General features: G+C 38.4%; 1 protein-coding gene across 4 annotated transcripts in view; it reads left to right on the forward strand.

Annotated features, from left to right (window-relative positions):
- CHD2 (chromodomain helicase DNA binding protein 2) overlaps nt 1–25,973 on the forward strand; it is a 117,566-nt gene that overhangs the window by 12,514 nt on the left and 79,079 nt on the right. The window contains exons 3-12 of one of the 4 annotated variants that reach the window (XM_061179980.1): nt 6,436–6,667; nt 7,596–7,613; nt 10,078–10,164; nt 11,869–11,930; nt 17,886–17,993; nt 20,353–20,493; nt 21,768–21,901; nt 23,124–23,349; nt 24,660–24,760; nt 25,916–25,960. In XM_061179980.1, the coding sequence (XP_061035963.1) occupies nt 6,436–6,667; nt 7,596–7,613; nt 10,078–10,164; nt 11,869–11,930; nt 17,886–17,993; nt 20,353–20,493; nt 21,768–21,901; nt 23,124–23,349; nt 24,660–24,760; nt 25,916–25,960 (1,154 nt within the window). The remainder of the gene's footprint in view (nt 1–6,435; nt 6,668–7,595; nt 7,614–10,077; nt 10,165–11,868; nt 11,931–17,885; nt 17,994–20,352; nt 20,494–21,767; nt 21,902–23,123; nt 23,350–24,659; nt 24,761–25,915; nt 25,961–25,973) is intronic. The other 3 variants (XM_061179982.1, XM_061179981.1, XM_061179983.1) reach the window with 3 other exon arrangements.

The following is a 25,973-nucleotide window of genomic DNA, read 5'->3' on the forward strand; positions in this document are numbered from 1 at the left end:
AGGAACTCCTGGTCAAACAAGTTCGTCCAACCTCAGGGTTCTAAATGGATGTAAATACATCAGTTGGTATGGTAGATTATAGGGAGAGTTCTTCTCTCTGTAACTGCCTTTCACCGCATGAAGGGTTAGTCTTCCATGTTGTTACCCGAGTAGAGAGCTTGCCTCGCCTTTTATGTTAATCCTTAGTGCTCTGCCAGACCCAGATTGGGATAGGTATTTGCGAAATGAATATTTAATTTGTACCTTATCCAGGCTTCTTGTTTTTTTTTTTTTAATTAATTAATTTTATTTATTTATGGCTGTGTTGGGTCTTTGTTTCTGTGCGAGGGCTTTCTCTAGTTGTGGCAAGCGGGGCACACTCTTCATCGCGGTGCGCGGGCCTCTCACTGTCGCGGCCTCTCTTGCTGCGGAGCACAGGCTCCAGACGCACAGGCTCAGTAATTGTGGCTCACGGGCCCAGTTGCTCCGTGGCATGTGGGATCTTCCCAGACCAGGGCTCGAACCCGTGTTCCCTGCATCGGCAGGCAGATTCTCAACCACTGCGCCACCAGGGAAGCCCAGGCTTCTTGTTATAATTCACTTTTCCCTAATGATATGTATGCCTGGGTTCCATTTGTTTAATGCTTCCCAAACTATTTAGGACTACTCAGATGTTTACTGGTTATTGGGGAACAGAAGTAGCATAATAGAGGTAAAGGTGACTTCTGCCTGGCACCAGTTGAGAATTTTAGAAATATGGTTATTAAAGGTAGATTTTTTTTCCTCCTTTACCATTGGGTTTCTTAATCTTGGGGTGGGGTGGTTTACTGATGGGACTTAACCCTTTATCTTCTGAAACTGTACACAGCATTTTTGTATGCATTTTGTCTCATACATATATGTACCTTTTTCTGAAAAGAGGATCCTTAGTGTTTCCAGTGTTAAAGTAAGTTCCAAAAGAATTGCCGAATCCTAGGAAGGTCTACTCCGGAATACTGATCAGTTCTTCAATGTTAGAAACAGCTCTTTTTTGAGAAATTAAGAAAAATTCAGAGAAGTTCAAAGAATAAAATTAAAGTTTTCAACAAGTTAGATATAGTTAAAATCCTATTCACCCCTTTTCCCTAGTCACTTTCATGAACTTGGCATATAAAAACCTTGGCATTTTTAAAACGCACATGGTTCATGTAATATATTTTGTTTAGAAAAATATGATAGTTTTGAAATTGTCATATTGATATTTATAGATCTGATTCATCCCTAGTCTTAACTGTTGTAGTTAATTGCATAGTATGAACGTTTCACATTTTATTTTTGCATTTTCGTACATGAACATCTAGGTTATTTCCTTTTTTTTAATCTTATGAGCAGAGCTCTGAACATTTTTATACTTTGCATCTCCTGCACACGTTTGATAATGTGTTTAGGTTATATACCCACTGATTGACTCACACGATTCATGCATATTTCTAGGGTAATATAATGCCAAATAGCTTTCCAAAGCTTCTACTGATTACTTTTTCAATAATGGTATATGAGTACTATTTTCCGTACTTTCTCATCATACTTTAATGTTAACCAGACTTTAATTTCTGCCAAGCAGATGAGTGTAAAATAATATATTGTAAATACACTTCCCAAATTACCAGTGAGGTTTAATTACCTTTTTATATGTTTATGGGCTATTGCAGTTTGGGTTTTGTAATTGTCCATTTCCTTTGCCTAGTTTTTTATTGGAATTTTCTTTGCTATGTAATTCTTCATATGTTGTACGTATAAATCCTTTGTTGTGTATACATTGAACTTTCTTTTCTCAGTCTCTTACTTGTCTTTGAACCTGGTTTATAATGTAGCTTATTCTTCAGAATCATAGGACCTGAACCAGAGGTGGAGGAGGTCTTAAAGATACTGTTCAATTTATTTAAGGAACTACATCCAGTAATTTTTTCGTCAGTAAGAAACTCGTGACTTAATCTTTGCCTTTCTATCCTCTTATGACACATAGAAGTGACTGAGAAGGACTTGTCCTGCACCACCCTTGGAATGATTCTGGCCTTAATCTCTTGTTGGGTGGTTTAATAATCTGTTTAACTGATTATGACAGGGGCAGCAACACCACTTAGAGGTTAATAGTAGTGTGGATTTCATAATTCAGGCTGTGGGGCTGGGGGATGACATACACACACTTGGGCTAGGCCTCTTATGTAAAATGAAGAGAAGGATTAGAGGGGAATGTTTGCATATGGCACAGAAGTGCTCCACAAATGTTAGCTATTTTAATATTGATAGAACATAGTCTGGAGATAAACTTTATGGAATTCCAGTGTAGATGGCTTTGCGTTTTTACCAGATTTTGCTTTCACCACAGCAACAAAAAAAATCCAGCTCTGCCAAGCAGTTCAGCCATTTTGTGAGTTTAGGAAAATAAACAGTACCCAGTAAGTGCTGAAATGGCAGCTCTTGGGCCGAGAACCCGCAGGCTTGGTCTGTAGTGAAGTGTTGCTGTGCTGCCCTCTTGTGGTTATTTGGGAAGCGGTGATTAAAAATTAAAAACGGAACAATAGCTATTAATGCTGCTTGCTTTCAAAGTCCAGTTGTAAGAGACACTTAATCACTCTATTTTTGCCACCTTCAAAAAGGATTTTGAAGAGATGTCAAATCCTTTTTATCAGTGAGTGAAAAGTGTTAAGCTTTTTTTTAAATAAGCATTTTTCTATTGGAATCGAAAAACTCCCAATTTTGACTTGTCCCTTTTATTTATTTTTGCATTGTATTTCCCTTGTGATGATTGTTCAATCAAAAATTATAAAACTTGTTTGCAACTTAGGTTTTGAGTAATTTTTAGGTAAACTTACTTTTCATGAGGATTCTGTATATATGGTGGTTAATCATTCCTGGAAATTCCATTTTTAATTGCCTTATAACTATTAATGCCTTTGGAAATCAGGTAATTTTATTACTTTAATTTAGGTGAAAGCTTAGCTAAAGGACTACTCACCCACTAACCTGATTTGTCCCTTTTTTCAGTCCTGTGGACTTCCCACATCTCTTACTCTAAATCAACATTACAAGCTGCAACTTAACATTGATAGTATTTAGTATTATCATTCGGCATTAATAGTGAATCTGCATAATATTTCAGGAAATATCCTGTCCTTTGAATGAATAATTAGACCGTCAGTGCCTTAAATGTGAAGATATTTATAGTTTTTTCCTAAATACTCTTTTTCTGTTTCAACATTTAGAAACTTATTCTCCTAGGAGAAGTATGCAAATTAATTGAGTTATGCCTTTATTAAGGCTTATTTTTAAAAACGTTTTTTCCCCTGAATATTATTTTAGGTCTCTTAATTCTGACTTGTTTCAGAAATGATGGGAAAAAAAAAAAAAACACTTGGTCTCACTCTCATTCATATCTTTAGCTCATTTTGTATAGGATTGGGGATACTTAACATCCCTTGCCTTGAATTTGGCTCTTTTGGTTGGATTTTTTATGAACCATTTGAAACATTAAAAAGATTAATACTTAAATAACGAATGACTATGAACTCAACCACTCAGCCTCAGTCATAAAACCCACCAATATCATTTTTTTTTTTTCCTTTGGTCTGCGTCAGCTCTTAGTTGAGGCGTGCAGGATCTTTTTTCGTTGTGGCCCGGGCTCTTCCTTGTGCGCAGGCTTCTCTCTAGTTGTGGCGTGCGGATTTTCTCTCTCTAGTCGTGGCACGTGGGCTCTGTAGTTTGTGGCACGCGCTTAGTTGCCCTGTGGCATGTGGGATCTTAGTTCCCCCCGACCAGGGATCGAACCCGCGTCCCCTGCATTGGAAGGTGGATTCTTTACCACTGGACGACCAGGGAAGTCCCCCACCAATATCATTTTCTGATTACATCTGCCTCCCTCAACACCCAGAGATAAATACAATTGTAAACTTGATGTTTATCTTTTCTTGGGTTTGACTTTCAGAGTTACTAATTTTTTTTTTTTTAATTGCACCAGTAAGTAGTTCACGGAATCCACTAGGTACTTCAAATAACCCATCCCATAGAGTAAACCACTGTTAGCAATTTGGTGATTAAAATGTATTTATGCACATAGACATAGATGTGTTTTTTACCTAAAAGGTGTTATATGTATTTTTATGTTTCCAGAGGTCACTTTCCTACACAAACACAAATACAGAGCTGCACATGAAGGCATATATACAAAGATATTTATAGTTTTATTGGTTATAGTGAACAATTTGGAAATCTAAATACTCAGAAATATAGAGGTATGGAAGTGTATCACGGATATTTGTCGCTTGTTGGTTAAGAGAACAGTTTAAAAATAACCTAAATGTTCTATTAATAAGGGGGCAGTTTAAATAAATGTAGTGTATTCATCCTATGAGGCAGTTCAAAGAGAATGAGATATTCATATACACACATATACCCTGATGTGGGAATTGGCATTGGATGTTTCCCTCACATTTGCAATGATTTATGTCACAGGTTAAAAGAGGGCACAGGCCTGAGATGATCTAGGATGGAGACCCAAGCCATGGAGGCCAGAGCCTACACCTTTTAACTGTACTTCCTCTCTTTTCCTCTTGCCTGGTGACCACCTTCTGAGTGGTCACAGGTGGAGAATAAGTGACTTAAGGTGCCTTAGTCAGCTGGACTAGTCAGCTTTACTGTGCAAAGGACCAAGGAGTCAGTAAGTATAATGAGGCCTTGTAGGTACTTAGTCGCTGTTACAGGGATGCCTGACTGGTTTTGGATGTTGTGTAACAGGGATAAGGTTTGTTTTCTGAGTCTCTAAGGCTTTGAACTCTTGTGGTAAAATAGAATATGAGCTTTTTAGAGCCACACTTGAAGTGGAATTCCTGCTCCCCTCCCCGACTCCCCCAGCACTTTCTAGTTTTGTCATTGACCAGGTTATTTAAAACTTCACAATTTTTTCATCCTTCACATGGGAATAATGGTGTCTAAAAGCGTTGTTCTGGGAAATAAGCAAAATGAACATATAAGGTACTCAGCATATTGCCTGGCACCTGTTAGATGATCAGGCAATTAATAAATGGTCTTCCCCTTCTGCTCCCCTTCCCAAGGTAGGCATCCTCCCCCTCCATTTATTCTCATTGCTTTCTCATCTTAACTAAAGTCCCCTCAACTGCATTGTGCTTGCTGTGGATCACACTGGACATTTGGGTCAATTCCCGTTCCCAGTGTACTGTCCTGTTCATTCTGTGGACATGTTTGTCAAGTGATAGGGCCTCATTTCTAGTTTGGAAGGGAGTGGTGGTAAATAACAAAAATACAAAGCCTCTCTCTCTCTGTTTTTCTTTTTTTTTTTGAGCCTTTCTGGCTTCATGCCGTGTGTCTTTTATCTCCGGGTTGCTAAACTCAGGGTTCTTTTCTGCTGATGTTACTCTAGGATGTGGGTTGCTACCTGCCTCCTCCTCTGCTCTGCCTCTCCTAAATGAAAAGATAGTTTTTAAGCAGAAGAGTTGAGTGAGCTGTCCACTTTTTTTCTGTAGAGTCCATCAACTGTAGATCTTTTCGCTTTAGAGTATCCTCATTCCTACCAGCATGCCCATGAATTACTTTTTAACTGTTGGAGAACAGGGGGTGGTATATTGCCTTCAGTCTTCCCTGGCCGCCTTTTTTTGTGTGTGTGTGGCGTCTGCTTTCATCTGCCTACTTACCATTGCTCTTTCCTGGGAGGGGTTTGGAATGAGGAAAGGGTGGGGGTGTGTGGAAGCCAATGGCAGTCTTTATTGGGTTAGGCTCTTTGTTTATTCTTTTCTGTTAAGTCTACCAGGTCTGGGACTCAACTGCAGGAGATTTCAAGGCAGGAGTTCTGGTTTGGGGTTAGTGTGTATGTTTTAATTTGCACCTATTTTTGAGAACCACTGATTGGATAATTGCAACCAGATTGCATTTTTATTGTTTGGGTGACTCTGCCTTGGTTTTGTTTTGTTCTGCGTTGGTTCCTTTCTTGTTTGTTTGTTCGTTCGTTTCATTTTGGTTTGGTTTTGTCTTCGTCTTAAGGAGGGAGGGACTGATGATGAGCAAATAAGACTTAGTGGATTCCGACAGATGGACCTGGTGTCAAATCCTACCTGTGTCATCTTGGGAGAGTTATTTAACTACTTCTGAGCTTCAGTTTTTCCTCATATGAATGAAGGACAAAATAATATCCCCCTTTTAATTTTTTTTAAAAGAGCTAATCTATATAAATTAGGTGGCATATGGCATCACGTACATACTCAGGAGATGGTAGCTATTAGGGATGTTGAGAATGGGACTAATGACATTGTTTGCAAATAACACTATAAAAGTGAATTAGAAAATTTTGATCTTGTATTACCAAATTACTATCTGCTGTCATATTAACACTAGGATTTTTATTTTAAAACAGATTTATGTGGCAGTTCTTAAATTTTTATTTTATTTTATTTTTTTTTAATTAAGTCATTCGGCATCTGAAGAAGCTTCGGGTTCAGACTCAGGCAGCCAGTCGGAGAGTGAGCAGGGCAGCGATCCAGGAAGTGGACATGGCAGCGAGTCAAACAGTAGTTCTGAATCTTCGGAGAGTCAGTCAGAATCTGAAAGTGAATCGGGAGGTTCCAAATCCCAGCCAGTTCTTCCAGAAGCCAAAGAGAAGCCAGCCTCTAAGAAGGAACGGATAGCTGATGTGAAGAAGGTATCGGCTTTGCTGTACAGTACAAACGTGCTGTGAGCTAGGACCAGCTAGCAGACCTTTGTTTCCCACGGAAAACTCCTTAGTGTATCTTGATAATGAAAACTCATCTACAGCCACCTTTTCTAATAATATACTGTCTGTGGGTCTAAATGGGGAATGCTTTCTGCTGTACTCGTTAGACACAGGGCTATAAGGAAAATAATTATATGAACCATCAAATTATAGGGCAGAAAGACCAATTTTTGTTGTTTTTGTTTTTAACATTTAAAAAAGGTGGTTAAAATATATATTTTTTAGTACAGCACTGAATTATACCAGAGAAAGTCATTCACAGATGATTGTAGAATGCAGTTGTAGTGTGATGGATAATCCCAATCCAAGAATAAGGGTAGTTTTTGTTCTATTGAAGAATGGAAGGAGAAATACTCCTCACAGAAAAGAAATTATCTGTACCTAGGCAAGGTAGGTATTCTTTGCTTAACGAGAATCTTCCAGCAGAGAATGCAAAAAGGCAAAAATTGAGTTGCATAGCAACTTTTTTTCATTGATGTCCAAACTTTGGGATGCGTCCCTTTTGGGGAAGAATTAATGACTTGGTCTAGTTAGTCATGAGAAATGCAGCTGATCTCTTATAATTCCCTTTTGAGAGAATTAAGTTAGAATCACTGAAAATATAAAAAAGATTGCTTTTAGAAATTTAAAAATAAAATGTCTTAAAGAAACTAAAAGCTTTATGCTAAATCAGTTTTTCTTCTAAAATACAAACCTACATCTGCACATAAAGGTTTTCGCAGCGGTACAAACAATTTAAAATTACCTGCAAGTTTTACAAAACTTCAGCAATCCTGAAATTAAAAAACAAAAACTGCTTTTAACCTTTGAGACAGAATTGGGATTAACTGTGTTATTTCATTTCTTCTATTCCCAGCGTAGTCATTGCTTAATGGTAAGTGACGCTTAAGAGCTGGTGGGAGGTTGGGGAATGCTGATAGTAGTGTTAGGGATAGGAAAATGAAAGCTGTCCTTGCTAATTAACTCATCACCAGAGAAGTGACCTTCTAACACTCAAGTGTTGTGCTTTGTTGCCTGCTCGGTGTGTGGGGACCTTTCACAAGAGACATTTCAGGTGGTGACCTATTTCAGAAAGACCCTGAATGTAGAAGTACCACTTAGAGATCTTCTCTGAGTGTCATTCAACTCAGAAATTTACCTGCAGAAGGTCTTGCTTGGCCATCTTTTAACTTTCTTCTGTACAGGGGAGAGTTCTTTACTTGCAGAGAGTAAAGGAAGCCATAGAAAACACGACTTGCGTCAGGTGTTTAAAACTTTACCGAAATCATGCTCACTGTCTGGAATTCACAGTTTAACTGTAAGACCATATACATATATATATATATATGAAACTCCCTTTAAAGAGATAAAGGGGAATAAGACTGAATTTTAAGATAGAAGTACAGCTTTAGGCAGAAATGTTAAAGTTAAGATGATAAGTTCCAAAAAGTTAATAAATACATGGATGAATGTACTAGCCAGTTAGAATGATTGGATTGTGACTTTAATAATTATTACTCTAAAATGAGCTTCTAAAGAAAGCTCTTTGTTTTCTGTACACACTTCCCTTTCACATGGTAGCTTTTTATTGAATAGTTGAATTAGATATCATTAGCCCTCAAAAGGACAAACAGGAACAAAAGATGATTTTAGGATGTATGCATTACAGTATATACTGTGATAAAGTCCCAACAGGTGACCCTGAATGCCTGTCTAATATTTTTAAATGGTAAAACTAATTGATGTAGTGCCATTTAAAGCACTGAGCCACCCAGTTAATAAAAGCTCCATAAATACCTGTGCTGAGTCATTTCATAGCTCTAGGAGAGGTCCAAAAAAGGATGGGGGAGGGGTTGGCAGGCAGCGCTAGAGCAAAGCTCTTTGCTGCCTTCCTCTCTCTGCCCCATTTGTTCAGAGTGTTTGGCATGTGCTGCCTCTTTTGCCTAGATTTCCTTCTGCTTGGTTATTACTGACTCCTGGTTGGACCTTTTGTCCTCCAACTCGTATTATTCTAAGGTGGTTAAGGATTTTTTACTTTTATAAACTGAATTTATAAACTGAGGATGCTGTATTACATGATTATATGGCTTCTAGTTCTAAAATGCCTATTCCTAGAACATCATGCTTGTTACCTTTGGAGGCCTTGTCTTTCTTCAGCTTACTTCGCTTTTTTTTTTTTAAAGGCACTGTTGATTATGTCCTTCCTTGGCTTAGTGACATTATGTGCTTTTGGGGCGTCTTTCATCATTTTTGTCTTTTGGGGGGTCCACTTTCCACACATTTCATGATGAGCCTCAACCTGTGGCTTCTCCTCTTGCTTCACTCCAAATATTTTCATGACATTAGCTGTCACCCGTGTTTTGATGACAAACCCACATTTCTAATCTTGGCTTTCAAGCATCTCTTCTATATGTTTAACTCCTGTTGAGCATCTTCACTTCATTGTTCCACAATGCGTTTAAATTCATTTTGCCTATAGGTGATTGATTTCATTAAAAGAACACACAACATACCTATTAATAGTTTTCTGTGGGAAGGAGAGTGAGGCTAGGGGTTAGACTAATTGTTAGAGGTGGAAGAAGGGGGGCCTTTTATAATTTTTTATATTTATTGATTTGAGTCTTTTAATAAAATGGTGTCAGTATGTTGTGAAAAAAATGTTCTCTTCAACTGATTCCTCTTTAAACTTTGTTTGATCACTAGTGAGGATTGTTACTAAAAATCAGGTCTTAAAGGCAAAGGGTTAACTACTGTTAGAGAATAAAATGAAGTGTGCTAGAGCAAGGGTGCCAGTGGGTCTCATTCTGAGAACTTCTAGCTAAATGTTAGAAATACCGAATTTGCCTGTATCTGGCATGTTACACATCCTGAAGAATTAAAAAAAATATGCAAATGCACTGATTCTTATTTAATGAGAGTTGGTGGTGGGGCCCTGCTGATTTTTTTGAGTTTCTCAGATGAGTCTTGTGCAGTCGAAGCTGAAACTGAAAGCATTAGGGACTTAAAATTCATCAGTAAATATTTTGTCTTTAGTGGAAGCAGTTGTTCTCCTATGTTGCCATATTATTCAACTGTAAGTTTATATTTTAACAATGGGTAAGCAGTGTGACCTCTAGTTTAATGCCATTTAGTAATGAAGAGGCATCGTTACAACTTTAATGAGTTCTCGGATAATATGCCTTATTCTTTTTAAAGATGGTCCTTCACTGTCTCATAAACAAAGCTAACAAAACAACCCTTTTGATATATAACCAAATAACTAATTGAATTCTCTTAAATTGAAATACATGTTCCAGTAATGTAAATAGTAAATGGGGGTCAAGAAAGAACGATTCATGCGTGGTCTATTAATTTTACAGATGTGGGAAGAATATCCTGACGTTTATGGGGTTAGGCGGTCAAACCGAAGCAGACAAGAACCATCACGATTTAATATTAAGGAGGAGGTAAGAAAAAAAAATGTTTTAAGGTGATACATTCAGACTCCTTAATTATCTCATCCTTTTTGACTCTGATATGTATTACCATTAACGAGACTGAACTTCAGGCATGGGAGTTAAGTGACTGGAAAGTGAGCTTTCTCAATCTAATATAGAAGAAAAGCCACATGTGGCCTTTTAAAAAAATAAAATTACCAGAAAGATCATGTCATAGTGAATGCTCTAGTAGAGAGTTAGAGTATTATATAGAACTGGCCTCGAATTCTCTTTTTTTTGTTTTTTTTTTTAATATTTCTCATAGTGCAGTTGATTTTAGCAAGAAGTTTACTTTTTAAAATATCTAGTTTCTAAATCTTCTATATTTTGTTACCTGGGTAACTAAGCAAATGTAACAGTGGAAGTAGTTTCAGATTTACTGCTGAGAAAGGAAGGAGAGTTTGCTTAACTTAAGTATTTTATTTTACCCAAATGGTTTAAATTTGGTTTCCTAGTTCATTTTTAATGTGCAGTATAAAATGTTTAACACATATTTACTCTCTGATCAAATTGTCAGAGATTGAATAGATTGATGGTTTTTAAAATTAGTGTTATGTACTGGGTTCTGTTGTTTCTATAGAATCAGACCTTTTCTCAGTTTGTGTGATGCTTTTGTGGAAATCCTCTAAGTTTTACCTCTACATTAGGTTTATAGACTGCATTCTGAAGACACGTTCTTTGGTCTCTCAGTGAAATGTCCCCTCTCTGCATTCTTAGGAGAACTTTGCTATTCTTAAATATATAATGTCTTTCTGATGAAAGTTACATATTAGTAGCCAAAGGTTAGTGAGTTTGGGGTAGTAATTGACCGTAACACCTGCATTGCATTTATGGTGTTTTATTTTCAGTGACCTCTGAGCTGGTTTACCTTAGCTACCTTTCTTTTTTCCATGTTTGTTATAACCAACCACATCTTTTCTCTTTTGTGTATAAATTAACACATTCTCTGTAGGGCACAAGACTAACAGCAATGGGAGTAGTTTGCCAATTTGCTTAACTTGGGGGAAAAAAGAGTTGTTCAGATGTCTGTAACTGCAAATTTCCTTGTCCTAGTGCTGTTAGCAGAGGGCTGCTGGCTCATGACTGACCATGCTCTTTAATGAGTCTGAAATGAAACAGGTCCGTAGGTACTGCCTTTAGTGGCACACTAAATGTGTGGCATTTTTGTGTGACAGTCTATATCTGCAGCATCCAGTTTGGTCGCCATTAGACATGTGTCTTTTAAAATGTGTATTAATTAAATTTAGGTAAAATGAAAAATCCATTCCTTAGTCACACCAGCCACATTTCAGGGGCTCAGTCACATGTGGCTGCTGGCTGCTCTGTGGGCCACTGCAGATACAGGACACGTCCATCGTCACAGAAAATTTTATTGGACTGTGTTCTTTCAGAAGTCAAGCTGAAAAAAATATTTCCTGGCATTTGTGTTCTTTCAGAAGTCAAGCTGAAAGAAATATTTCCTGGCGTTAGAGGTAACTTAGCAGTAACAGACAAATTAATTTTCAAAGCAAAAGAAAAGTGAGCACCACCAATCAGATGCTTAGGTTTCTTTCTGTCTAAAAACTCATATTGAATAATGTTATATTGAGTAGATTGTTGAACCAGGGGGTAGTGTTATCCCTAAGAACTGTGAATTAAAGTCTGTAATCATTTTTTCCCCCTCACACACTGAAGGCAAGTAGCGGGTCTGAGAGTGGGAGCCCAAAAAGAAGAGGCCAGAGGCAGCTGAAAAAACAGTAAGTCTTTCATGGGGGAGATTACTTAATTTGGTAGTTTGGAACATGTGAGCATTTCTGGGACTGCCTTCATTGTGTCTGTAGCGCACCCCGGGGCCCAGAGTCCGCTTCTGTCTCTTGCTATCTTGGATTCCTGTTCATCTGAATCTGCTGCAGCAGCAGTGGCATTTGAAACCCAGGATTCTTAGTTTTTCACATGTAGGTGTTGGGCTACTTTTTGGGGCAAACCCCAGCTATTCCATCTGATTTGCCCAGTTAGCCTAGTTATTTTTTTTCTTAAAAATGTGCACAAATATCAGACATATAGGCATTTGGTATTCTATTCTAGATAAACAAGGAACACATTTAGATTGGCTGTTTTTCCTTTTCATTTGTTCTTTGTGTTGGCATGGCAAAGTTATATTGGTTGGACACCCATTTTAGTATGAAATTTCACATTGTCATTTCCATGTAGTTTTACTATTGCAGTTCATAAGCCAGAAAATTTTAATTCATGGGCTTAATGTGAAATCCCTTTATGATATAGATTATATATTTGTTATTTTAAAACTTAAAAAATTCTACTTATGGTAAAAAAAAATTTGACTTTTTTTTGGGGGGGAGAAATAATTAAAAAAATCTTTTTTGGGGGGATGTGTGGATCCCTTTGACAAACTAAATTCTACAGCCCGTCTCCTCAGAAGAATACTCAAAACTCTGCACACAAATTCAGGGGGTTCTCATGGTAAACGATTGTCCTTGGCTCCCACTGAGAGCCCCAGTTATATATTCTCTGTTTTAAAGTATTAGTAATCCTTAATTTAAATGTTTGGCCTAAAGCAAAGTAATGTGAGTTTTTAAAATCCATTTTCTCCTCTCCAAAATAGAGTAATACTTATTCTGCTGACCTAACAGGGTTATTAGAAACTATGCTAAGAAAAGTCAAGTAGTATTTAATTGCCCTGCCCAGAGGGCATACGATTTTCAGTTGTGTTTTAAATATTTCGTTAGAGTTGGAGAACATGATAACTGTAGGCAAGCCTGTACTTCTTGGCAGCTCAGAAGGCTCTTGTTCTTCCCCAGTCCCAGGGCCTGCTCGGGAGACTCTGTTCTCAGCTTCCCAGGCTTTTGGGGGCTTTTGGGAAGTCCATGCATGTGCTTTTTTCCTCTACCGTCTGGCTACATTCTGCTGGTCTCTTGGCTGGAATCTAAATGGGCTGTACTTGAAAACGTGAACTCCTCATTTTTTTTCTTTCTTTTTTTTGGCCGTGCTGCGTTAATTCCCCAACCAGGGATCGAACCCGTGTCCCCTGCAGTGGAAGCGTGGAGTCTTACCTACTGGACCGCTGGGGAAGTCCCTGAACTCCTCATTTTAATGGCTTTATCTGGGTGTGGAGAAGCCTTCCATTTTTTCAGTCCCTGTGTAACACATCAGACTTACTCTTTTGACTGGCTTCTATATTTATTTTCCCTCTCCTATCAATCCTGAGAGCTCTCCAAAGTTGGCAACTCTCAGTGGACTTCATGGACCTTTCTTCCCTTGAGTAGAACCTTTTCATTCCTCGTGGGGGGTTTGTGTCTTCTGTGATGCTGCTTTTCTACCCCTGGGCGCTTCCATAGGAACTTAGCATAAGCTGAGGTTTTCCTCATGCTTGTTTATCTGGGCCCTGGGCTGGCCTCACCTCTTGTCATCCTCTGGGCAGCTGGAGAGTACTAGGGCTTATGGGGACCTCTTCCCTTCTAACATGAATTAGAGGAGGTCCTACAACTGCTAAGGCTCAGGTTGCAAGGCACAGCACTACGGGGGCCTCTGTGATCTGAGCAAGGGTAACAGAACCCAGTGTGTGTGCACATGAATTTCAGAATTGAGAGACTCACTCAAAGGGAGTGGAAATTTTGAAATATTAGCACAGGGAAGTGTTTTTCTGAAACCCTGCCCTGCAGATTTTAAAGTTTTTAAAAGGAGTCATTTTTAAACTTTTTTTTGGAATTAATTTCAAACTGTAGAAAAATTGTAAGAATAAGAGTAGTACAAAGAATGCCTGTGTACTTTACTGAGATTTACCGTTGGTTACCATTTTTGCCCCATTTGCTTTATCGTTGTGAGTGCTCTCCTTATATATTGCACACATGTTTCAGACTAAGATTCATACATCAAGGTCTTTCACCCCCAAGTACTAAGTGTGTATTTCCTGAGAATAAGGATGTTTTCTTTCATAAGCACAATACAGTTTTAACGTAAATAGATTTAACATTGCTACAACTCCTTGGTCTAATTTATATTCCCATTTTGTCAGTCAACCCAATAATGTCTTTCATAATATTTTTCCACCCCCAGGACAGGATCCAATCTAGGGTTAAATATGTGTTAGTTGTCAGGTTTCATTAATCTAGAGCACTTTCACAGACTTTCTTTGCTTTTATGACATTGACACTTCTGAAGGTAGAGTCTTGGAAGGGAGTAACTCCCCTTGAGTCATGTGAATTAGCATTTTAAAAGCTTAGAAGAGGAAAACATTTTTTGAATTAGTTGGCAGTGTTGAAAATTGAGGGATGGTATGTAGGAATCTAGATTTCTAGTTTTTGAGAAAAGCTGTCAATGCTGCCCCATATAACACTGGTCTTTGTAACCTTTGGAGAGGCCATGAGTTCTCCATTTGACCCCATATACAGTCCTTACCTGGCCCCAGTGGGTATTTAAGATTGTAACCCCTGACTTAAAGCCATACAAACAAAATTTTACGTTTTGCTTCACCCACTCATGCTGTTTTGATCATTGAACCCTTTTTTATGTAGTCCCTATTAATGTTACCCTAATTTGTGAAATGTTGTGTGGGATTTCTCCTGACTCGGGACGGTCCCAGTAGTGCTTAACCCCACTGTACAGTGGTTCCAAAACCCTCTCTCCCAACTGGAATTTAAAAAAGTATTTCAGCTGTAATCATTTGAAGCTATCCTCCTGGGATTATAGTTATTTCTCCCTTTCCACTGCTTTGAATTGAAAGTCTGTCACAGTCCTGTGACAGTGGAAGAGAATCCTCGTTAGCCCCAGATTTCCCCTCTTCACTGGGACTTGCTACTGAAAGGCATTCTCTTCGGGAAAATCTACTGAAAATCAGTGAAGTTAAAGCAACTCTTTCCCTCTTTTCCTTACCTGCCTTCTAAAGTGGAGAAAGGAGTTCCCTTCTTTGAGATCTTAGAGACAGTTAATAGGAAGCCTCAGTGGCTCTTGACCAGAGTTTAGGTCCATTTTATTTAAAAATGGCTTTTGTTCCTTCCCTCCTTTACAGTTCAGATTTGATTTGTGTCCTACCAACCACCTTTTCTTAGTAAAGGAAGAAAACTATACCCAGTTAACTTGCATTCTGACTTTTTCCTATCTATTTATATTGCCTTGAGGCCTCAGTGGCCAAATCTTGATATTTTTCTCCCCAGTTCCCAAAATTTTGGCAAAAATTCCATTGATTCCCTTTTAGGGAATCCCATTGATGGCCTCTTAGAGCTGGATCTGGCAATTCAAGCCTCCTTTAATGTATGAAAAATATTTTAATCACGATCTCATATTTTAGACTTCTCTTCCTTGTAGCCCAGCATATAACGTACGGCTTAGTCAGGGAGTCTCCCTCATAAAATTCGCATTATATGAGAAGCTAGCAAACTAGAAGTGGACATCGGTTTCACCTGTTGGAGAGCCAGGGTTGGGCAGTAATCTTTTTGTAATTGATTGCCCTTTTCACCCCTTATACAGAATGACTTAGTATTGCTGGTTGTAACTTACTTTTTTTCCCCCCTCTATTCTGGAAAATTAAAATGAAATTTGAAGTAATCCAGCCAATTTCAAATACGCATACATAAAACTCATTTAGATCTTTTAGCCTCTGATTGTTCAGCTCCTCCCAGAATGTGTAAGCCTGGCTTTAATGTTTGCAGATTCTATGGTCTTCAGTAGGTTATGGTTGAGAGTAGCAGGGCTGGGGATTTGACATGTACCGAACAGCTTGTTCTCCCTGGGCTTGAGTTTCCCCCTACCTGGGAAGAGGCCTTTGGACCAGACGATTTGCTAATTTTTTGTACATTCTTACATTGGGAGATTCTAAGTCCTCCTGGTTGTCTGTAAGTCTACAAATCTGCAGTTTAACTGGAAAACTAGACTCAACATCCATTCTCTCAGTGTTTACTGCCAGTTTGGTCTCCTAAAGTTATGGAAGTGGACCTTGTTAGCTGCCCGGATATAGATTCTCAATTTCTGGCAGAGTTATGTAAATTACAAATAATACTTGACTGTGGATCTTTCTCATCTGATCTGCTCTCCCTTAGGTCTTACGTGCATGTTCTTTCAAGCTTGTTTCCTGTGAAACCACTTCTCTCCAGTTTGACTGTGTGAGTTCCTTCTAAAGGGTAAACTGTTCTGGACTTGGCCCAAGGGAGACTGTAGCCTTAGGTGCCAATCTCCCAATTGCTGGACATCTTCCTTTTTTCCTTCCTGGCCGTCACCATCTATTCCTTGGATTCCTTAGCAGACATTTATTGCACGAGGCTCTAGGCAGGGAGAATAAAGCAGGTGCCCAGAGTATAGTTTGCTTTAAAGAGAGAGTGAAGGGTATTAGGTGACAATAGTAGGCCTTAATATCTTACCAGTCTGCTTCCAAAAGCACCCTACCTGTCTGACAGTCTGATAGGACTCATTCTTTAATTATTTCTTTATTTAACAAAGATGTATCTCCATTTGCCTGCCTTTGTGCTAAGCTCTGGTACAAGGATACCCTGCCCACGTAGAGTGACCTACTATTAGGTAAATGGATATGAAATGGTAGTGCCAGTAGAACTTGAGTACTGTACGTGGAAGTGCTCCACTGCCTTTTCATGGAAGGCTTGAAAAACATTTTTTCCCGTAATGTTTCCACTAATTCAAGTGTAGGGTGGCTCCTGGACCTTTTAGGAAGGTTCTTCCACTATTACTTTGACTTACTCTCCCATGAAGAATATTGATTTGACTTTGCAACTTGGCAAGGGTTGTCTTTAGCATAACCTCATTTTCTATACACAGACCCAGAGGCACAATGGTAATTGTTTTGTTTAGAAAGAACCCCAGGTTCTTGCCTATTAAGTTTTTATTTTTCCTCTAGATATTTCATGCCCAGTAGCTATTATATATGCTCCTTCCTTCTTCCCTGCAGGTGAGAAATGAGCTGAGTTTATGTGATGTCTTGTTTGGTATTCAAGTAAACTTCAAAAACTGTTTGGGGATAGTAGGGCACCTATAGGGTATGGCTCTCCCAAGTCTTCTACGATCTCGAGGAGCAAAAGAACACCTACTGTATTTAATAATTATTAAAAGCTACTTCATTAGTTGAACAGGTTATTTAGTAGGTGGTAGGTTTATCATTGAAAAATAATTTGGGGGATTGTTTTCTCAGTATATTCTAAAGATGTTAAAATAACTAGTATAGTAGTTCTCAAGTCTCTCACTAGTATCAGCATCATCTGAATTTGTTAACATTCAAATTTTTAGGCCTCACGTTACACCTACTGAATCAGAAACTGGCTGTGGCCCAAAAATCTCTTTTAATAAGCCCTTGAGGTATTTTCTGATCCATGCTAAAATTTGAGAACCTCTGATCTAGTATATATTATGACTTCAATCTGGTCAATGATAGTAGTAAATAAAAATAGAATATTAGAGATTTAGCAGCATTTTTTTTTCCAGAACAAATGGTTTAAAAAATAACAGCCTTAGCTTCCATTTTCATTTATTTTTGATACCAGATATAAAATAGGAATAGATATTACACAGCCCAGGAAGGAACACAACCAAAATTTAAATGGAGCTAGAACAAATCTTTTAGCATAATATCTAAAATATACATGTTCTGCCTTTTTGGCTAATCAGATTGTCAGATTTGTCAGATTCTTCAAGCTAAACAACCTTGAAGAATTCTTTCAGAAAAAAAAATTTTGCTTTGCTTTTGATCACAGAGAAAAATGGAAACGGGAACCCTCAGAAGATGAACAGGAACAAGGCACCAGTGCAGAGAGCGAACCAGAGCAAAAAAAAGTGAAAGCCAGAAGACCTGTCCCCAGAAGGTGCAGTGTTTGCTTGAACATCTCTGCTTCTGGTCGAGCTCAGTTTGTGTTAGATTGAGAAGGACGATGTAGTGCTAGCCCGAGGGCCTTAATTGATGGGGTACGGTGTGTTGTGATTCCGGATTTTGAATGCCTGGTTAACTTCTTGCCAGCCTGCATCATTAGCAAGTAATTAGATTACTGAGCTACTTATATTGATTTTGTGTGTTTGCATGGGACGTAGCTCAGAGTGGATCTTACTGTTCATACTCCAGGCAGACTAGTTATGAGGAGCGAATGTATCTTCCACTCTTAAGAAAAGCTCCCTGTGTATTTGACTAGTGTACAAGTTCTTTTTGGGAGAACTAATTGTTAAGTTTAATTGGCGGGTTCAAAGCATACTTTACTGTTTATTATCCTGTTCTCATAATCTTTATAACGTTAAGCAGAGAATCTGTGCAGAGAAGGAAGCAGGTGGAGATGAGAGGAAACTGGTAATTTTTGATCAGACGTATGGCATTGAAAGATACTGGTGATGGGGAACGGAAAGCAGGAGGCAGAGAGGCCCCAGGAAAATTTACCTCCTTGCAGTATTGCTTAGGATGCGTTTGGCAAATATTGACTTTGGGCCAGATCCCACTCACCACCTATTTTGGTATGGCCTGCGAACTCAGTATAGCTTTTATAGGTGAACATTTGTAGTTTGGCGATGAGGAACACTAAATTTGAACCCTAGTGAAGTGAAATGTTATCCCTTCAAAAAGAATTCTCTTCTTCTCGTTAGTAGATGTTGTATCACACAAAAAAGTACTCAATGATTATTATTTTATTTTGACTTTCGTCAATGAAATATTTGTTAAAATTTATTTTCTCTTGTTATATAAGTACCTATGTAGTGACCTCAACTTTGCCTCTTGTCTGAGAAAGTAAAAAATACTTATCCTCTGGCCATTTACAGCAAACCTGTGTCTATCCCTGGCTTAGGACGTTGTACCTGACCCCTCACTCACCTCCCATCCCAGCAGGGAAATTCATCAATGAGTTTTGTCTCCTTTCTTCTCAGTTTCAGTTCTCAGGGCTGGAATCCACTCCAGTTCTGTCTTCTAGATTTTACCCATCATTTATTGAATCTCTGATCATCTGTCTGTGTAGTGTTGGTTATGGCAGGTATGAGTGAAACAGGAGACTATGATTGTGAGTTTCCATCTCCCTCTTTCTCCTTTCACCTTTTTACCACTGATGGAGAACTTAGGGATTTCCTTTTGAGAGCTCCTAGTCTGTGGCTCTCAGTCCTGGCTGCAGGGGAGTCACTAGAGGGGCCACCTCCTCAGTCCGTTCCATTGGTCTGTGGCAGGGCACAGTCTCTCAGGTAGCCTTCCTGGTATATTTTATGTACATAGGAGAAAAATATATGTGTATTTATTTCTTGTCCTTTACTTCCTTTATACAGATGATAGCATTCCATGCATCTTTTTCTGCATTTTTCTTTCATTATCTTGGAAATCTTTCCTTATCAATGCACAGAAAACTCCCTTTTTTTTTATGGTTGTGTAGTATTCTGTTTATTGAACTAGTTCCCAGTTGATGAATGTTTAGTTTTTCTAATCTTTTGTTATTGCAAATACCACAGTGAATACCTTACTGTGCCTGTATCACTCTATATCTGTAAAGTCAATTCCCAGAAATAAAATTGTAATTTTGATAGATATTTCCAAATTGCCCACCAGAGAGCTGCCATCAGCAGCGTGCTGCATGTGTATTTTTATGTCAGGTGATCCTGAGGAACAGTTGAGAACCGTTGCCTCAGAACCCACAGTACAGTTGTCCCTTTGTCCCCTGCGGGGAATTGGTTCCAGGACGCTTGTAGATACCGGAATCTGCAGATGCTCAAGTCGCTTCCTTATGTAAAGTGCTGTAGTATTTTCGTATAATCTATGCATCTCCTTCTGTATACTTTTAATCATCTGTTGATTACTTATAATACCTAATACAATGTAAATGCTATATAAATAGCTGCTAATGCTCAGCAAATTCAAATTTTACATTCTGGAACTTTGTGGAATTTTTTTTTTGCAAATACATTTTTGATCCATGGTTGGTTGAATATGCGGATGTGGAACCTGCAGATACAGAGGGCTGACTGTATTCCTATAAATGACTGAAGGGTATCAGCAGTAGAATCACTTTCATGTTTCTAGTGAAGCAGATCTCTAGTGAATTAGAATCTCAGGGAATGGGACCTGGGAATATTCATGTCTAACATTCCCCTGGTTAATCCCTATATATGAACCCTGCTCTGGGAAATAATAATTATATAGATTTGAAGTAGACAGCAGATGATAAAGTAAGGACTTTGCCATTTTTTCTTTTCTCATTTTAGAGCAATGCCCAAACCTCGTGTTAAAAAACAACCTAAGACTCAGCGTGGAAAGAGGAAAAAGCAAGATTCTTCTGATGATGAGGATGAAGATGATGAAGCTCCCAAAAGGCAGACTCGCCGCAGAGCGGCTAAAAATGTTAGGTAGGTGATGCCCCAGAAGGTTTTCATTAGTGTGAAGGGAAGGTGGTAGTGTAGTTGGCTAGAGCTTGGTTCTGGTAAGTCCGGGATTAGGCATTTGATAGGTAAAAATAATGACCTGTGTCTTGAGGTTGTATCCGGAAATCTGGTCAGGGTTCCTGCAAAAAGAATGGTTCTGGCCAATAGGAATATGGAAGGAATAGCGATAACTCATTTCAAGCCTTCATTCCTATGAAGAGAACTGCTTTATTTCAAGTTCATGTTTCATTGAGGTGGTAGTGATGTTATCTTCATTTCATAACGTCCTTTTTTAGGAAGGACATTAGGATTGTATTTTCACTTTTGAATTGCTCTTTGAATCAGAAATTCTTTTAAGTTTCAGCTTATGTATTGTTATTTGGATATAATAATCTTATCAAGCTTACGATACGATATGAAGCATTAATAGAAAATGAAATAAAGGAATAGAATATGCAAACATAAATATTTTACTTTATATGAATCAAAGGGTATTTAATTTCCTTTTAGAGGATATGCAGGTTTCTTTTGGTCTACTTAAAGATGGTGAAGCTGAGTCCTGGAGTTATTAATAACCTGTTCAATGTATCCAGTTAATACGTTGAAAGCTAGGACTAGGTTTTGAGTATGTTAATGTGTAGCTTAGCACTTTTTCCTCCTGTAGCTGTACTGCATCCAGAATTGTGTTTTTCTCTTCTGTAACTCCCAAACCATTTGTTGTTAATATATGGCAGAAGGTTACATTTTAATATTTTATTACCAGGAAGTATGCTCAGTAACTTGAGAATACTTAAATTTCATATTCTTGTTATTGGGAGACAAAATGCAGGGTCGATATATTCAATCTTAGACCTATTGCTCCGCTTTTATCTAATGGAATACTAGTAATTTTTTTCATTTATCATGCATTTTCTTTCTTTGTAGTTGTTTCCTTGTTTATACATGGTAATGATCTCATTAAAAAATGAAAACATAGGAGTGTCTTTGTAGTAGTTTTCTATGTCTTGCTTACAGAAATCACTGTAGTCAGTTTTTATTTTGAAATATGAGTTAGCCTTCCTGCAGTTATCTGTGAACATGCATTAATACTTTAAGCAGGAAAAAAAAATGAACTTCGAGCCCACTTTATCGTGGCTGATCTGCACAACAGCATGTTGGAGCCAAAAGGGTATGGTTCCTTGTCCTAATGATATTATGTACGATGGTGTTTGAATCTGAAAAGATAGTTTCTCATTTATGCGGCATTATTCCTCATGCAGTTATAAAGAAGATGATGACTTTGAGACTGACTCAGATGACCTCATTGAAATGACTGGAGAAGGAGTTGATGAACAGCAGGATAACAGTGAAACTATTGAAAAGGTCTTAGATTCAAGGCTGGGAAAGAAAGGAGGTATGTGAAGACAACACTTCATTCTTGCCATAGGTGGCAACAGATGTTATGGTAGGGAATCCAGATGTTTATAAACAGGAGTAGAATTAAAGATCATCACTGCCTCAGGCACAAGGAACAGCTTACTTTTTGCCAGATTTCTTAATTCCACCTGTGGCCAGGGACCCTTCCCCTTGGCCTTTGCTTTTACCTCCTTGAGTTACTTCTGCTCCTCTTTCTGTTTCTGCTTGAATGCTTCACCTTCCTCGTCCATCTCCTTAGCCTGATTCTTGGGTTGCTTCAGGGGCTTCTTGCCACCTTTGCGGCCAGACATGACACCTGCTGCCCCTTCCCTGCCATTGGAAGCTAGCAAATTATTTTTTATATCTGCTCAGTAAGGCCCAAATTTTATGTATTCAGCTCTGAAGTGATGAATTTCAGTCCATGCCTGTATTTGTTGTGAAATGTGGAAGTTTTTCTGACCCACAGAAAAACTGACCTGAGACTATAGGGCTGTGTCCCATATGTCTTTGAGATTTTAAAATTGAGCTGGTTAAAGATGTTTTAATATCTTAAAAACCAGTGATGCAGCAGAGATTCTTGATTATTAACATTAAGTAAATCTACCTTTAGTTACTTGTTTTTGAATCTCCTTGTGATAAGTATCAAACGGGTTAAATACATATTTGGACAGTAGTGGAGAATTTTTATATCCAAATTGAGATATCTCACAACTCAGTTTTTTAAAGTAAACTTTCCATATAGGAAATATCAAAATAATACCTAATTCATTTTTCTTTGTCTTTTTTTTTTCATCCAGCCTTACTTGAGGTTAAGAGAGTTAACAGGGAGTTTTGGGTGGATGAGTAATTGGGGAGATTTTAAATTCTCTTACCTTGTTCTTAATATTCCTGGAGAGACAGATGTGTTTTCTGAGTTAGTAGGGACCAAAACAAAAGGATATTGCTGTTCCATTTTTATTGTGTTTGGATACAGAGATTTCTTTGATTTCACCAGCAAATTTTGGAATGTTTTAAGTAGTAAAAATTGGGTTTGCATCATGAAAATATTTGCAATTGTTGATCATGTTCATTCTGTATTGTTTGTGAATTTCTGCTTATTTCAAGTAAAAGGATTTTGGTGCTTCATCCATAAAGAGACTCTTTAGACATTTGTGTATTTGGGAAGCTTTTCAATGTCTGGTTTAATATACTTTTAAAAATTTAACTGAATCCTTTTTCAGCCACTGGAGCTTCTACTACTGTATATGCAGTTGAAGCTAACGGAGACCCTAGTGGCGACTTTGAACCTGAAAAGGATGAAGGCGAAGTCCAGTACCTCATCAAGTGGAAGGGCTGGTCGTATATCCATAGCACGTGGGAGAGTGAAGAGTCCTTACAGCAGCAGAAAGTGAAGGGCCTAAAAAAACTAGAGAACTTCAAGAAGAAAGAGGATGAAATCAAGCAATGGTACATTATCCATCTTGGATAAAAAAATACATTTGCAGCCTGGAGGAAGGGAAGGTTTTTAACTAGTCCATGGAGAACACAGCTATCTAGAAAATCAAATTTTGCCTTTAGCATCTCGTGGAGGCATCCACGATTACGTTTTATAAAACTGTGAGCTGAAGATAGTGTATATTTTTGTGTATAGCCACCAAGTGTGTAGAGTTTAATAATAACTAGCTTATGGAGCATTTTTCAGACATGATCTCATTAATCCTCACAGTAATCCTACGAGATTTGTACTGTTGAACAAAATGTTTTTTGTGGGAAGAGTGAGGTACAGAGCAACTCTGTGAGAGGGCCCAGGATTGGAATTCTGGCAGCCAGAGTCCAAGGCTAACCTACTTAAGCACCTTGTTACTTTCTGTGGTTGTGCTGGGGTAGCTTGGATGTCAGGTGTTAATATTCTAGAACTCTCTGGGTTATGATGTACTTTAAACTAATCTTGGTTTTACGCAGTTTACAGAAATGATGTGACAGAAATGTTCTGAAACTGTGATAGCCTGTTGTTTGTAGTTTACTTACAGCTTTGAACATGTTAGGTTGCATCTGAGACATACGTGGGGTCACAGCTACACACACCTAAACTGACGAAAAGAAGCATAAGTTCCCCCCGAAGACATATGTGTCAGTGTCATGTGATGAGGTTATTTTGTGTTAGGAATAGGAACAAATGGGTTCCAATTCCTGTTTTATTACTATGCAAAATATGCTACTTCAGTAAATCAGAAATTTTTTCTTTGAGTCAAAAACAAAAATATGTATCCCTAAGATATGGGTAGTTTGTAAAGCGATTAGAGTTTTAAAAATCCTTGAAAGCTATAGCAGTATTCAATTTCAAGTTGCTGGTGTTGTCGTTTTATAAGTATGGTTTTCTAAAAAAGCCACATTTAATCACGCCTAAAGCCCATACATATTTGAAAAAAGGCAGGTTTTCTTGTAAATCTGGAAGAGTTTTATTGTCCTTGTCTATTAAGATATATGAATTTATCACATGAATTCATCACACAAAATAGTTATTTTTAGGTTTCTTTATTAATGGGCCACATCAGAGAACAACTGGTATGTCCTATAAGTCTAAGGTTTTTAGTGTTTTCTGTAAGTCTTACATGTTTTTCTTAAAATCTCTGGCCTAATTATTAGTAAAATATTACTAAGGGACATATGAAAGTAAAGACTAAGCTTCCTTTCCTACCTTGACTTTGCATTGATAGATGTATATGGATCCCCCAAATCTAATAAGTATTTATTTTTTTTGTCTGTCTTCTGTCCAGGTTAGGGAAAGTTACTCCTGAAGATGTGGAATATTTCAACTGCCAACAAGAGCTGGCCTCAGAGCTGAACAAACAGTATCAGATAGTAGAAAGAGTAATAGGTAAGTACATGGAAACTCATTTAAGCGGTGTTTGAGCTCCAGGAATAATAGAACTTTTTCTTTTGGGAGTAATGTATATATATTAAAAAAATGCGGGACTTCGCTGGTGGCACAGCGGTTAAGACTCTGCGCTCCCAATGCAGGGGGCCCAGGTTCGTTCCCTGATCAGAGAACTAGATCCCACATGCATGCCACAACTAAGGAGGCTGCCTGCCGCAACTAAGATCCAGTGCGACCAAATAAATAAATATTTTAAAAAAATGCATTTTTGTAGGTATACTTTTGGAGAATAGACAGATGCCTAGATTTATTTTGAAGGAAAGGCAAACAAGCTTTGCCGGTAGATTTGGAGATGGGGGAAAAGAGGCGGCAAGGATGGTGCCAAGATTCTTGACCTGAGCAAATAGGAGACTAGAGGTACCATTTACTGAAATAGAAAGATTAAGGGAAGAGCTGATTTTTGGAACGGAAATCAAGAGCTTATTTTGATATTTGTCAGTTTGATATACTTCTCAGTCATCTAAGTGGATAGTATTGTGAAGGCTGTAGCATATGTGAGTCTGGAGTTTAGAACTCAGTCTGGGCTGGAGATTTAAATTTGAGAATATAATCCGTATGTAGATAGTATTTAAAGCCTAAGGTTTAATGAGATCATCAAGAATGTGTACGTGGTGAGAGTAGAAGTCTGAGGGCATTCTAGCTTTTGGAAGTCAGGAAGAAACCAGCAGAGGAGAGTGAGAAAGGACAGCCAGTGAGATAGGGGGAGAGCCAGGAGAGGGAGGTGTGCTGGGAGCCAGGTGATTCACACGGCTCGGGCAGGAGGAGGCGCTGCCAGTCAAAGAGGACTGGGACTTGATCCTTCAGCTTGGCAGCAGGCCTGGCCCTGGGGAGATGGACCCATGAGGTGGTGGGGCTACAGGCCTGATGGGGTGGCTTCAGGAGAGAGTGAGGGGACAGTATGAAGAAAGCTCCCCAGGGGAGCCTTGTTGTAAAGGGGGAACAGAGAGATGGGGTAAGTGCTAGATAGGCTGCTTTTTCTTTTCTTTTTTTAAGATGTGAGATAGTAGAGTATATTTGTACTCTTATTCATAGGACCTAACATGTCACCGTTTTCTTGGTTATGGTGATAACTTACCCAGCTTTCCATTTATTTAGCTGTGAAGACGAGCAAATCTACACTGGGTCAAACAGATTTTCCAGGTAAGCAAGACAT

The sequence above is a fragment of the Eubalaena glacialis genome, chromosome 2, assembly GCF_028564815.1.
Source record: "Eubalaena glacialis isolate mEubGla1 chromosome 2, mEubGla1.1.hap2.+ XY, whole genome shotgun sequence".
NCBI classification, from domain to species: domain Eukaryota; kingdom Metazoa; phylum Chordata; class Mammalia; order Artiodactyla; family Balaenidae; genus Eubalaena; species Eubalaena glacialis.